Here is a 16,128-nt window from a genome sequence, read left to right as displayed (position 1 = left end):
AATACACCAGAATAGTGTATTTCAATGAGAAATTGTAGCCTACAAATAGATAGGCCTATTTATTCCCTGGCAATGTCCATGATTGATGCAGGGGACATCCAGCACTTGCAGATTCTCCCCAAAACATTGTGGTCCCAGTCAGTTGGTTTTATTTATTTGCCCTCAACATCGTCTTGTACCCAGCGGTAGAAGTCAGGGACTTGCCAGGACCCGCCCTGTACAATCAACAGCACCGCACGGAGTTGACAAGTGCGCCCTCCCCCATCAACGTCGTTTGACATATACCCATCGTTACAGGATTCGCTTCTGGCAGTTTTTAAAAAGGCAAGCTCAAAGCCACATATTATACTGTATGCGTAGAAAACGTGCGGGGAGGACAGCCTACAGAGATTGGTTCTTCTACAAGACAATCCCTGCTTTCTTCTTCTTCATTTGGAGACAATTGATGTGCATGCGTAAAACGACAATTGAAAGCCCAAAAGGAGAAGACTCGGGTTATTTCGCGGTGGACAATCTAAACTCGAATATAAATGGACATTTGACACAATAAAGACAGATTGGGTGAAGAGTGGAACCTTAGCATTTGATACAGTGATTCAGGGACTTTTAGGCACTCAGGCAGTGGCCACCTGTGGATGGTGACTTTCAAGGACTTTTGCTCCAAAACCCCAATGATCGAAAGCATTGCAAGCGTTCCATGCAGAACACATAGTAGTTGATTATAGTTGTTTTATGTTTGTAATCGTTTTAATTTGAAACAATATGCTGATTAGTTTTTCACTCCTGGCATCGCTTTTCCTAAGCGAGTCGGGTTGTTTGGGCTCGTTCGTACCGTGCGAACCGTGTGACCAGAAGGTTATGTCGATGTGTCCGCCAGTACCGGTGGGATGCCAGCTGGTGAAGGAGCCTGGCTGTGGTTGCTGCCTGACTTGCGCGCTCCCGGAGGGACAGTCGTGCGGGGTGTACACGGGGACTTGCATGCACGGGCTCCGATGCCTGCCGAAGAGCGGGGAGGAGAAACCGCTGCACGCGCTCCTCCACGGGAGAGGAGTGTGCGCCAACGAGAAGATGTACAAGCCGCTGCATCCAGGCACGGGTAAATATGAGTCTTCATTTACTGATTTATAATTTTTTACCATTTGTATTTCTTTAAAATGTTCAATATATATATATATATATATCTTTATTGGAACTACATCGGCAGATTATCCCATTTGTTAGACACACACACACACACACACACACACACACACACACACACACACACACACACACACACACACACACACACACACACACACACACACACACACACACACACACACACACACACACACACACACATAAAAACACCACACCCTGTAGTGTATTCCAAATATACCACAAGTATTGCCAAGATTGTTTGATTGATGACACACAGCTGAGAGCTGAAAATCAGGGGTTTTCAATGGCATCATCTTGGCATGAGTGACCTAGTGCCTGGTACATTAAACAAGGTGAAGAATTACAAACATTACAAACATGTTAGAGCCTCCTGAGCTCTTTAGAGGGCTATTTGAGGGACAGTCACTGTGTCTGACACATTAGCACTTAGTCAGCGGGTTTCTCAAGTGTCACGTTCTTTCACAGGGTTTCCCCCAAGCTTTAGTTTTGTTGAAGAGAGAGGGATCAGCGTTTTACCCTCCTCCCCCTCAACCCTCCCTCTCTCCATTGCCATGTCCCACTCCTCAGCTTCACCTGCAATAAGTAATCTCTACATCTTTCTCTGGCTAGATTTCTTCCTCCAACTCTTTCTCACCTAAGTAATTTCTCTCTCCCCTCCTTCACCAATATCCTTTCTCTATCTCACTCTTCCTCCTTTAAATCCCATCTCATTCTCTCCTTCTCCTCTGCCTCTGCCTCTCCATCTCTCCCTCCATCATCTTTAAGTTGTGCAGTGATTCAGCAGAATGTTAGCCAAGCGTGCCTCTCTGACAGCCAGCCTGCTGCTAGATAAGATATACCACCTCTTCTCATTTCCTGCAGGGTGTGAGAATTTAGAGAGGACAGAGGGCAAGGGGGAGGAGAGAGCGAAAGAGATAAAGACAGAGCAAGACAGACAGAGAGAGATGACGAGAGAGATGAAGACAGAGAGAGAGTGGGAGGTAGAAAGAGAGAGGAAGAGGATAAGGAGTCTTTTAGTTACTACTTAATCTGTGGGATTTCGAGAGAATCAAATTCGCCCAGAGCAGGAATTACATCATAACCCACTGAATCCCTCAGTCAGCAGCACTGGCAAGATTAGAGAGGGCCAGATTAGGAAGTGAGGACTTGATTGGGTTTTAAACTAGGCTATGCTGCCTATGCGCCAGCCTCTGGAGAGAAATAGCGTCAGCGGAACCGGTGGACTGAAGAGGGAATTCTCTTTTCTGAGAATAATCTAGGAAGGATGATGGGAGCGATGATGTCACAAGAGATATTCTCAACCCCTGGGACATACCACTCAATCGCCTGCTTAGCGAGGTATAGTTTAGTTTATTAGGATCCCCATTAGCTACTGCACATGCAGCAGTTACTCTTCCTTGAGTCCAAATGAAACATACAAGTACATGACAACGTAAAGAACAGTAATAGACAAGAACAACAGAAGATATTACATTCAAATCCCCCCCAAAAAACAAAAGAACAAAAGTTATATAATATTTAACTTTTATAACTCTTATATAATATGTAATTCTTACAACTCTCATATATTATATAACTCTTGTAACTCTTATATATTATATTACTCTTATAACATATATAATATATAACTATTATATAACTCTTATAACACTCATATATTATATAACTATTATAACTATTTTATATTATATAACTCTTATAACGTATATAATATATAACTCTTATAACTCTTATCTCTTACAAAATATATAACACTTATATAATATACAACTCTTATATAATATATAACTCTTATATGTTATATAATTATTATAATGCTTATACAATATATAGCTCTTATAACTATTACATAATATATAACTATTATAACTATTATAACTCTGATATAAAATATATAACTCTTAAACCTCTTATATAATATATAACTCATATTACTCTTATATATTATATAACTCTTATAACTCTTATATAATATATAACTCTTAAAATTCATATGAAATATATAACTCTTATATAATAAATAACTCTTATAACTCTTGTATATTATATAACTCTTATGTAATATATAGCTCATATAACTCTTATATAATATATAACTCTTATAACTCTTACATAGTATATAACTCTTATAACTCTTATAATATATATAACTCGAATATGTTATATAACTCTTATAACTCGTATATATTATATAACTCTTATATAATGTATAGCTCTTATAACTGTTGTATAATATATAACTCTTATAACGCTTATATATTATATAACTCTTATAACTCTTATATATTATATAACTCTTATTTTATTTGTATTTTTTAATGATGAATTTAATATAATATCTTCTGTTATAGGAAAGACACCAAGAGACAACACAAATACTATTTGCACACTATTCATATATACATATTGTTAAATACAGTACAGTCAAATCTTATATATTGTATAGCTCTTATATAATGTAAAATCTTATACATCTTAAATAATATATAACTCTTATATAATATGTAACTCTTATAACTCTTATATATTTATATAAGTCTTATAACTCTTATATAATATATAGCTCTTATAACTCTTATATATGATATAACTCTTATAACTCTTATATATTATATAACTCTTATACAATATATATCTTTTATATAATATATAACTCTTATAACTCTTATATAATATATAACTCTTATAACTCGTATATAATATGTAACTCTTATAACTCATATATAGTATATAACTTTTATAACTCTTATATAATATATACATCGTGGGTCCTGTGTGGCTCAGTCGGTAGAGCATGGCGCTTGCAACGCCAAGCGTCGTGGGTTCGTTTCCCACTGGGGCCACCCATATGCAGTATGCTTTGGACAAAAGCGTCTGCTAAATGGGATATATATACATCTTATATAATGTATAGCTCTTATAACTCTTATATTATATGTAACTCTTATAACTCTTATATATCATATAACTCTTAGAACTCTTATATATTATTTAACTCTTATTTTATTTGTATTTTTTTATTATGAATGTAATGTAATATCTTCTGTTATAGGAAAGACACCAAGAGACATCACAAATACTATTTACATACTATTCATATATACATATTGTTAAATACAGTACAGTTAAATCTTATATATTATATAGCTCTTATGTAATATATAACTCTTATAAATCTTAAATAATATATAACTCTTCTATAATATGTAACTCTTATATAATATATAACACTTAAAACTCTTATATAATATGTAACTCTTTTAACTCTTATATAATATGTAACTCTTATAACACTTATATATTATATAACTCTTTTAACTCTTATATAATATATAACTCTTATGTAATATATAGCTCTTATAACTCTTATATAGTATATAACTCTTATAACTCTTATGTAATATATAGCTCTTACAACTCTTATATAATTTGTAACTCTTACAACTCTTACATATTTTATTATTCTTATAACTCTTATAAAATATATAACTCTTATAACTCGTATATAATATATAACTCTTATAACTCTTATATAATATGTAACTCTTACAACTCTTAGATATTTTATAATTCTTACAACTCTTATATAATTCTTATAACTCTTATATAATATATAACTCTTATAATATATAACTCTTAAAACTCGTATATATTATATAACTCCTATATAATGTATATGTCACGGCTTTCGTTGTGGGAAGGAGGAGCGGACCAAAATGCAGCGTGGTTTTGATTAATTTTATTAAATACGGAAACTATACACGATAAACTAACAAAATAACAAACCTACGAAAACCGAAAACAGCCCTATCTGGTGCAAAACACAGAGACAGGAACAATCACCCACAAACACACAGTGAAACCCAGGCTACCTAAATATGGTTCCCAATCAGAGACAATGACTAACACCTGCACCCGATTGAGAACCATATCAGGCCAAACACAGAAATAGACAAACAAGACATCCAACATAGAATGCCCACTCAGATCACACCCTGACCAATCAAAACATAGAAACATACAAAGTAAACTATGGCCAGGGTGTGACAGTATAGCTCTTATAACTCTTATATATTGTTTAACTCTTATAACTCTTATATAATATGTAACTCTTGTATGTCTTATATAATATATAACTCTTATAACTCTTATATAATCTATAACTCTTATAACTTGTCTATAATATATAACTCTTATAACTCTTATATAATATGTAACTCTTACAACTCGCTCTGGATAAGAGCGTCTGCTAAATGACTTAAATGTAAATGTCTTATATATTTTATAATTCTTATATAATATATAACTCTTATAACTCTTATATAATATGTAATTCTTATGACTCTTATATAATATATAACTCTTATGTAGTATATAGCTCTTATATATTATATAAATCTTATATAATGTATAGCTCTTATAACTCTTATAAAATATGTAAATCTTATAACGCTTATATATTATATAACTCTTATAACTCTTATATATTATATAACTCTTATTTTATTTGTATTTTTTAATTATGAATTAATGTAATATCTTCTGTTATAGGAAAGACACCAAGAGACAACACAAAAACTATTTACATACTATTCATATATACATATTGTTAAATACAGTACAGTTAAATTTTAGATATTATATAGCTCTTGTATAATATATAACTCTTATAAATTTTAAATAATATATAACTCTTATATAATATGTAACTCTTATAACTTTTATATATTACATAAGTCTTATAACTCTTATATGATATATAACTATTATAACTCTTATATAATATGTAAATCTTATAACTCGTAAAAAATATGTAACTCTTTGAACTCTTATATATTATATAAGTCTTATAACTCCTATATAATATATAACTCTTCTGTAATATATAGCTCTTATAACTCTTATATAGTATATAACTCTTATAACTCGTATATAATACATAACTCTTATGTAATATATAGCTCTTATAACTTGTATATATTATGTAACTCTTATATAATATATAACTCTTTTGTAATATGTAACTCTTGCAACTCTTATATATTTTATAATTCTTATAACTCTTATATAATATATAACTCTTATACCTCGTATATAGTACATAACTCTTATAACTCTTATAATATATATAACTCGTATATATTATATAAGTATTGTAGCTCGTATATATTATATAACTCATATATAATGTATAGCTCTTATAACTCTTATATATTATATAACTCTTATAACTCTTATATAATCTATAACTCTTATAACTTGTATATAATATATAACTCTTATAACTCTTATGTAATATATTACTTTTATAACTCTCATAATATATAACTCTTATATAATATATAACTCTTATAACTCTTATATAATATTTATCTCTTATCAATCTTAACTCATAACTCTTCTATAATATGTAACTGTTATAACTCTTATGTATTATATAACTCTTATAACTTTCTTGTAATGAAACATCCCTTATGCTTATAGATCTGTCCCTGCTGCATATGGTCTATTGTCACGTCTAATCAAGGTGGGTGGAATCAGGCGCAGAGAGCAGATAGCGATATGTAAGTTTATTCTCCAAAATGTCCCTCACCGGAACCCAGCATCTCTCCTCCGGGCCGTACCCCTCCCAGTCCACGAGGTACTGTAGGCCCCCCACCCGGCGTCTCGAATCCAGAATGCCTCGAACTGTGTACGCCGGGTTACCCCGGGGAACCCTCGATGTCCAGAGGGGACGGAGGGACCTCAGGCAGGCACCTCACCTTCTTGCAGGGGACCAGCCACCACCGGCCTGAGGAGAGACACATGAAACGAGGGGTTAATACGGTAATACCTAGGAAGGTGTAACCTGTAACACACCTCGTTTATTCTCCTCAGGACTTTGAACGGCCCCACACACTGCGGCCCCAGCTTCCGACAGGGCAGGTGGAGAGACAGGTTTCGGGTCGAGAGCCAGACCCTGTCCCCCGGTGCAAACACGGGGGTCTCACTGCGGTGCTGGTCAGCGCTCCTCTTCCAGGTGTCCTTGGAGCGCTGTACCCATTCCTCCACCGCAGGAGCCTCGGTCTGACTCTGATGCCATGGAGCCAGGACCGGCTGGTAACCTAACAAACACTCAAAAGGAGACAAGTTAGTAGAGGAGTGGCGGAAGGAGTTCTGGGCTAGTTCGGCCCATGGAACATAACTTGCCCACTCACCAGGCCGGTCCCAACAATAGGACCGCAGAAACCTGCCCACATCCTGGTTTACGCACTCCACCTGCCCATTACTCTCGGGGTGAAAACCTGAGGTTAAGCTAACCGAGACCCCCAGTCTCTCCATAAACGCCCTCCACACTCTGGACGTGAATTGGGGACCCCGATCAGAGACGATGTCCTCAGGTACCCCATAGTGCCGGAAGACATGGGTAAACAAAGCCTCAGCAGTCTGCAGGGCCGTAGGAAGACCGGGCAACGGAATGAGACGACAAGACTTAGAAAACCGATCCACAACGACCAGGATCGTAGTACTTCCCTGGGACGGGGGAAGGTCGGTAAGAAAGTCCACCGATAAGTGTGTCCACGGCCGTTGTGGAACGGGGAGGGGTTGTAATTTCCCTCTAGGCAGGTGCCGAGGAGCCTTGCTCTGAGCACACACTGAGCAGGAGGAGACATAAAATCTCACGTCTTTAGCCAGTGTGGGCCACCAGTATCTCCCTCTCAGACTCTGCACTGTCCTCTTGATACCAGGATGACCCGAGGAGGGAAGAGTATGAGCACACCGAATCAGCTTGTCCCGGACCACCCTCGGCACGTACTTGGTCCCTACTGGACAGTTAGGAGGAGCCGGCTCTGACCGTGAGGCCCTATCTATCTCAGCGTCCACCTCCCATACCACCGGTGCCATGAGACATGATGGTGGAATGATGGGAGTTGGCTCAACTGACCGTTCCTCGGTATCATAGAGGCGAGACAGTGCGTCAGCTTTGGTGTTTTGGGAGCCTGGCCGATATGTGAGGGTAAACTGGAACCTGGTAAAAAACATGGCCCATCTAGCCTGACGTGGATTTAGTCTCTTAGCTGCCCGGATGTACTCGAGATTACGATGGTCAGTCCAGATGAGAAAAGGGTGTTTAGCCCCCTCAAGCCAATGTCTCCACACCTTCAGAGCCTTGACTGCAGCTAACTGCAGCTCCCGGTCCCTCACATCATAGTTTTGCTCTGCTGGGCTGAGCTTGCTCGAAAAGAAAGCACACGGGCGGAGCTTGGATAGCACGCCCGAGCGTTGGGACAGCACGGCTCCAACCCCAGCCTCGGACGCATCCACCTCCACTATGAACGCTAAAGAGGGGTCCGGATGCGCCAACACGGGCGCATTGGTGAACAGCTCCTTCAGACGACTGACGACTGAAAGCTCTGCCCGCCTCTGCTGACCAGCGCAAGCGCACCGGTCCTCCCTTCAGCAGTGAGGTGATGGGAGCAGCCACCTGACCAAAACCCCGGATAAACCTCCGGTAGTAATTGACAAACCCTAAAAACTGCTGCACTTCTTTCACCGTGGTCGGAGTCGGCCAATTACGCACGGCTGTAACGCGATCATCCTGCATCACCACCCCGGAGGTGGAAATACGATACCCCTGGAAGGAAACGGACTGTTTGAAAAACTCACATTTCTCCGCCTTGCAATACAGGTCATGCTCCAGTAGTCGCCCAAGTACCTTAAGCACCAGAGACACATGCTCCGCGCGTGTGGCAGAATAGATCAAGATGTCATCAATGTACACTACCACTCCCTGCCCGAGCAGGTCTCGGAGAATCTCATCTACGAAGGATTGGAAAACGGCTGGAGCATTCTTCAACCCGTATGGCATGACGCAGTACTCATAATGACCAGAAGTAGTACTAAATGCGGTTTTCCACTCATCTCCTCCCCGGATACGTACCAGATTATACCTCTATAATCAATACACGGACGCAGACCTCCATCCTTCTACTTCACAAAAAAGAAGCTTGAGGAGACGGGTGATACGGAGGGCTGAATGTACCCCTGTCCCAGCGATTCAGAAACATATGTTTCCATCGCAACTGTCTCCTCCTGGGACAATGGATACACGTGACTCCTAGGAAGTGCAGCGTTTTCCAGAAGGTTTATCGCACAGTCCTCTCGACGATGAGGTGGTAATTGGGTCGCCCTCCCTTTACTGAAGGCGATAGCCAAATCGGTATATTCAGAGGGAATGCGCACAGTGGAAACTTGGTCTGGACTCTCCACCGTAGTCGCACCAACGGCAACTCCTATACACCTACCTGAACACTCCTCTGACCACCCCTTAAGAGCCCCCTGTCGCCAGGAAATCACCGGGTTGTGTTGAGCTAACCAGGGAACCCCCAACACCACTGGAAATGCAGGTGAATCTATAAGGAACAGGCTAATCTGCTCCTTATGATCACCCTGCGTTACCATGTCCAGCGGCACCGTAGCCTCCCTAATTACTCCTGACCCTAATGGTCGGCTATCTAAGGAGTGCACGGGGAAAGTTCGATCTAACGACACCAGGGGAATCCCTAGCCTTAACGCAAGCCCATGATCCATAAAATTCCCAGCTGCGCCTGAATCGACTAGCGCTTTATGCTGTAGAGAGGGGGAAAACCCAGGGAAAGAAATCAATACAAACACATGACCGACAGGAAGCTCTGAATGAGTTTGGTGCTTACTCACCTGGGGTGATCGAGCAGTGTTCCGCCTGTCCTCCCGACTCCTAGATGAGTTCCTCCAGCACCGGTCGGACGTGTGCCCTCGTCGACCACAACTGGTGCAGGAGGACACTCCTCCTCCGGTCCCCCTCGAAGCCGTACCTCCTAATTCCATAGGGATAGGGACAGGGGGGCTGGGGATTGGAAACGACAGGACCTGATCCGAACGCCCACGAGCAGCCAGCAGGTTGTCGAGACGGATAGCCAGATCGATAAGTCCATCCAGTGTGAATGTGGTGTCCCGACATGCCAGCTCCCTGCGGACGTCCTCCCTGAGACTACATCTGAAATGATCAATCAAGGCCCTGTCGTTCCATCCTGCTCCTGCTGCCAAAGTCCTAAACTCTAAGGCAAAATCCTGTACGCTCTTTATCTCCTGACGCAGGTGGAACAGCCGTTCACCCACCGCCCGACCCTCGGGTGGATGGTCAAAAACAGCTCGGAATCGTCGGGTGAACTCTGGGTAATTATCCTTAGCCGAGTCCGGACCATTCCACACTGCGTTGGCCCACTCGAGGGCTCGCCCAGTCAAGCAGGAGACGAGGGCGCACACGCTCTCCTCTCCAGAGGGAGCAGGACTCACGGTAGCCAGGTATAGTTCCAGTTGAAGGAGGAAACCCTGGCACCCAGCCGCCGATCCGTCATACTCCCGTGGGAGTGTCAGCCGAAGAGCCCCGGAGCCAGATGTGGTCGCAGAAACAGGAGGTGCTGGAGAAGGGGTTGCTAGAGATGAGGTGGGGAGGCCACTCCTCTCCTATTGATCCATTCTCTCCATCATTTGGTCCATAGCAGAACCAATCCAGTGAAGCACGCTGGTATGATGGAGGACCCTCTCTTCCATCGATGGGAGAGGAGACGCTGCTGCTCCTGCTGATTCCATGGTGTTGCAGGATTCTGTCACGTCTAATCAAGGTGGGTGGAATCAGGCGCAGAGAGCAGATAGCGATATGAAAGTTTATTCTCCGGTGAATAAGAAACACGGTCAACCCAACACACACAGGGTGAATAATCCAACACAGGATAAAAGACGAACCGGAGAATAAGAACACAAGATACACCGACAGACATGGATGACAAATAAACAATCCCGCACAAAACAAGGGCGGGACAACCTACTATATATACAGACACTAATTAACTAAACAACACACAGGTGAAACCAATCAGACAAAACCAACAGATACACGAAAAGGGATCGGTAGTGGCTAGTAGGACGGTGACGACGACCGCCGAGCACCGCCTGAACGGGCAGGAGAGCCAACCTCGGCGGAAGTCGTGACAGTCTATCTTTAGTCAGTGTTAATATATATTTATGACATATGAAGTGGGTTGCAGAAATATGCATGTAGAGATATGGACATTTGGATTTGGCAAGACCCAGGGATTCTTGCCAGTTTTATAGGAGCTGTTCGCATTTGTCATTCACAGCAAGGGGTAGAGAGAGAAATGAAGATAGGGGAGGAGAATGACAGAGAGAGAGAGAGAGAGAGAGAGAGAGAGAGAGAGAGAGAGAGAGAGAGAGAGAGAGAGAGAGTGAGAGGTGTAGAATGCTGTATGTTCATTGGATGATCCAGTTTAAAAGTCATGCCTTCCATTGCATGTGCCAAGCATTGACTTGAGAGGTCTGTTGCATTGTCATGATAGACCACACCACTCTCTTGGCCCTAATCCAGCTATGTCACAGTTTACATTTAGCTCCCTCTTAGCTCCAGCTACAAGTCAGGGACTCTGCAAAAGGAAATCTCCACCTCACATGCAACAACTCCAGTGTACAACTACAGTACAAATCTTGTATACATACAGTATTAACTGATTCATGGCATTCATCACTTCAAATATTATATGGAATCAATTCAACACCATAAATGAGTAAATATATACACAATATTTGTAGTTGTCCAGTTTAAAAAGAGTGGGCGTTGGAAGAGAGGCAGGAGAGAGGGAGATAGAGGGTGGGAGCAGTGGTGTAAAATGCTTAAGTATTTTTGGGGCATTTGTACTTTACTTTACTATTGCTATTTTTGACTACTTATACCTATACTTCACTACATTCCTTAAGAAAATATTGTACTTTTTACTCCATACCTTTTCCTTGACACCCAAAGGAAGTCGTTACATTTGGAGTGCTTAGCAGGACAGGAAATTTGTCCAATTCATGCACTTATCAACCGAACATCCCTGGTCATCCCTACTGCATCTGATCTGGCAGACTCACTAAACACAAATGCTTTGTTTGTAAATTACGTCTTAGTGTTGGAGTGTGACTCTGGCTTTCCGTAAATAAAAACACTTTTAAAAATGTTGCCATCTGTTTTGCTTAATACAAGGAATTTGAAATTATTTATACTTGTATTGTTGATACTTAAGTATATTTTAAACCAAATACTTTTAGATTTTTACTCAAGGACAATTTTACTGGGTGAATTTTACTTTTAAAGGTATCTTTACTTTTACTCAAGTATGACAGTTGGGTACTTTTTCCACCACTTCAATTCACTCACTTCTCAAGAGAACATCCCTGGTCATCCCTACTGCCTCTGATCTGACGGACTCACTAAACACAAATGCTTTGTTTGTAAATTATGTCTGAGTGTTGGAGTATGCCCCTGGCTATCCATACATAAAGAAATTAAAATGCAAATGATGCCATCTGGTTTGCTTAATATATGGAATTTGAAATGATTTACAGTTATATTTAAAACCAAATACTTTTAGACTTTTACTCAAGTAGTATTTTACTGGGTCACTTTTACTTAAGTAATTTTCTGTTAAGGTATCTTTACTTTTACTCAATAATGACAGTTGGATACTTTTTCCACCAATGAGTGAGGGAAAGAGAGAAGAGTGGCGAATAACTCCCTTAACCACTGACTGACCATGTGAGAAGTAGGCACACATTGTATGAGTCAGCTGGAGATTTCTTGATTGGGAAAACCTCAAGGTCTCCTTCTAGTGTTAGGAGAGGCTCTGTCTAAACACGCTGCCTCTCTTCAACTCTTTTCCTTCATCTGCACTGATGTGGAAGACCTTGACAGTATCCCACTCTTCCTACCTCCTCCTCTTCATATTCTTCCTCTTCCTCCTCCTCTTGCTCCCCCTCTTTTGCTCCTCCTCCCCTCCCTCTCCTCTTCCTCCTCTTTTTCCTCCTCCTCTTCCTCCTCCCCTTCACCTCCTCTTCCTCATGCTCCTCTTCCTCACCACCACCGCAACCACCATCATCATCCTCTCTGACTCTCTGTCTCCCCAGACGGTTATTCTCCAGAGGAAGCTATGTTAGCAGAGGTTCCAGAGTCCCTGCTGCCCCAGGCCAAGGTGCCTCTGTACGGGGGCAGAGACCACATCAGCAGCCGCAAGGCTCAGGCCATGAGACAGGCTAAAGACCGCAAGAGACAGCAGGCCAAGCTCCACTCTGTCAGCAGCCTTGACTACTCAACCCTCGCCCTGGACAAACTGCAGCCTGAGTTTGTAAGTTGAACATATATACAGTGTATACACAGACAAACACGCAGACACACACACACAGACACACGCACACACACACACATGCCATTCTTGCCCTAAGCTATGACCCTGTATGTGTGTAGGGACCCTGCAGGAGAAAGCTGGACGGGATCATTCAGAGGATGAAAAACACATCTAGAGTCCTAGCTCTGTCCCTATACCTTCCCAACTGTGACAAGAAGGGATTCTTCAAGCACAAGCAGGTACCCATGGACTATTCTATCCTATACTATTGTATCCTATTCTATTCTATTCTATTCTATTCATTTGATCCTATTCTATCCTATACTATTGTACCCTATTCTATTCTATCATATTATATTAATTTGATCCTATTCTATCTTATTCCATTCTATCTTATACTATTATATCCAATCCTATTCTATCCTGTTCTATTCTATCCTATTCTATTGTATACGATTCTTTCCTGTTTTATTGTATCCGATTCTATCCTGTTCTATTCTATCCTTTCTATTATAACCTATTCTGTTTTATTCTATCCCATTCTATTTCATGTCATTGTATTCCTATCACATTCTATCCTATTCTATTTTATTCTATCCTATTCTATTTCATTTAATTGTATTGCATCTTATTCCCTGCTATTTCCTCTCCTCCTGCAGTGTAAACCATCACGTGGGCGGAAGCGGGGGATCTGTTGGTGTGTGGACCGTTTTGGCGTGCAGCTCCCTGGCACGGACTACAGTGGAGTGGACATCCAGTGCAAAGACCCGGAGAGCAACAGCAACAAAAACGAATGAGAGATGGCCAATTTGGTCACCTGACATGAGCCAAGGCCCGCCTCCCTTTACCCCTACTCTTGCAAATCACATGTACATGCAAAATATGCAAAAGCCAATCAAATCAGGAAAGCAGAGCACAGATACAGTACATACACATGGTTTTAAACTATACATCTACCTATACTGAGATGACCTATAACCTCCCTTTGAAGCACATATAACAATGTTCTCTGATTTAAATTATATTAGATTCTGTTTAAACAAAATTTTAAGGCTAAAGAGTAAAGCTCATCTTTTTCACCTACTGTATGTTGTTATCGTGATGTTGACAGAAACTCTTTACTGGGGAGCACAGTAATCTGGGGTCGTATTTAAACGTAACTCTGTTCCCTTGGTCCAAATGTTTGTCCTTTCAGAGCACTTCCCTACAAGAGAACCTCAGTGACTGAAAGTACTTTATTGTCTGAGTTTGGGTCTATGTCCTTATATGTCTTTCTGAGTACAGTGAGATGAGCTTTTTTCAGTCCTGCCTTTCTTCCACTTTGTCTCCCAGATTGTTCTGAGTTGAGGGTCTTAAGAACTAGTAACTGCTCATATACAGTAGGTTGTTACAGAGTAGTTACAGTAGCTATCTTAATAAACCCATCAACTGCTACTTCTGATGGGTTGTGTCTCAATATAGTGTCATATGGGTGACTGTATGAAATTACTGTGTGTGTGTGTGTGTGTGCCTCCTATACTTTCTCCTTTAGTAGTCTGTATTGTGCCTTACCTTCCGTGAAGTATATACAAAATATCACCTCAAAACCACATCATGACAGTCATTTGCTTGTTTTCTCGTTTATAAACGACAGCCAAGAAAGTATAGGTGCTTTGAAAAGTCCAACACAGGCTCAAATCGCATGCAAATGCTGCACAGCGTTTCTATTGACTTCTCGTAGCCTCCTGTCTGACCACAACACAGTCTTCTGCCTAGGACTCTACTGTATGAACCCTGGAAAGGTGTGGCTCTATGGTTTTCTATGGAAATCTCAGTGCCTTCTCTCTCTCTCTCTCTCTCATGACTTTGAATCCAGATTTACATCCAGATTATCAGGCCTTGTCGTGGAACGAGGACATTTTAGCAGTATGTGGATGTGGAGATTGGTCACGGAAGGCCGTGATGACACTTTTTCATCCTACGTCCCGTTTGTGAACATTATGTTAAATCAGACGCCAACTGATTTTATTGAAGCTCAAAACATTTGCCAGATATTTTGTTGACATTCCTTGAAATAGACATCCCTTTTTGCAGGGTATGGTAACATGCCAATAGCTTTGACAGGGGCTGTATGTACAGCCTATGCCTTCCACTAGAATGCATATGAAACTTGGAAAGGTTTCTCAACTCAGTCTTAAGCTTGCTTGTATGAAAGACCATGAAATCTCAAACATTCCATATTCGTGATAAAAAAGCATGTAGGAAACTAATAGGTAACAGTTTACTTAAAGCCAAACGGTACAATGCATCTTTGCTGCAATTTACTAACATGCTGAAAATAGCTGTTTAGTCAGGGTCCATCAGAGACGATGGTAAGACGTTATAACAGGGTCATACATGCTTATGACAATTCTTACAACGCAATACACCTGTTGGCTTTAAGTGAAGTGTTACTAACAAATCTATTTATTCACTGTGTAATTGATATATTTTAACCTTGTCATTTTTGTAACGACAAAGCATGTATTTAAATAAAGTTATGTATTGATGTATGGGAAGGTTTGTTATGTCTTTTGTTTGCTCTATGCTGTGGAAGTAGGGTTGCAAAATTCCGGTATCTTTCCCCAAAATGGCCAGATTTTCCAGAAATCCCAGTTGGAAGATTCCCAGATTCAGAAGGGAATAAGCAGGAAATCCAGAATCCTCCAATGAAGATTTCTGGCAAAACTGCCAATTTTGGGGAAAGTTACCGGAATTTTGCAACGCTATTTGTAAGCCTTAATGCAAG

General features: G+C 40.6%; 1 protein-coding gene across 1 annotated transcript; it reads left to right on the top strand.

Moving 5' to 3' along the window:
• Positions 1-282: 282 nt before the first annotated feature.
• On the top strand, positions 283-15,898 carry LOC135542783 (insulin-like growth factor-binding protein 5). Its single transcript, XM_064969977.1, has 4 exons — positions 283-1,096; positions 13,144-13,361; positions 13,481-13,600; positions 14,021-15,898. Exons 1-4 carry the CDS (start codon positions 763-765, stop codon positions 14,156-14,158), a joined length of 810 nt encoding a protein of 269 aa, XP_064826049.1. The 5' UTR covers positions 283-762; the 3' UTR covers positions 14,159-15,898.
• Positions 15,899-16,128: the final 230 nt, after the last annotated feature.

This window comes from Oncorhynchus masou, chromosome 6 (assembly GCF_036934945.1).
Source record: "Oncorhynchus masou masou isolate Uvic2021 chromosome 6, UVic_Omas_1.1, whole genome shotgun sequence".
Taxonomy (NCBI): domain Eukaryota; kingdom Metazoa; phylum Chordata; class Actinopteri; order Salmoniformes; family Salmonidae; genus Oncorhynchus; species Oncorhynchus masou.
Note: the sequence above shows the minus strand (reverse complement) of the source record. Positions and strands in the feature narration are given on the sequence as shown.

Excerpts from the sequence above, each read along its gene's own strand:
- LOC135542783 (XM_064969977.1), top strand. The coding sequence starts at position 763 with ATGCTGATTAGTTTTTCACTCCTGGCATCGCTTTTCCTAAGCGAGTCG. Across the intron at positions 13,362-13,480 it reads ACAAACTGCAGCCTGAGTTT|GGACCCTGCAGGAGAAAGCT; the intron begins GTAAGTTGAACA and ends GTATGTGTGTAG. Across the intron at positions 13,601-14,020 it reads GATTCTTCAAGCACAAGCAG|TGTAAACCATCACGTGGGCG; the intron begins GTACCCATGGAC and ends CTCCTCCTGCAG.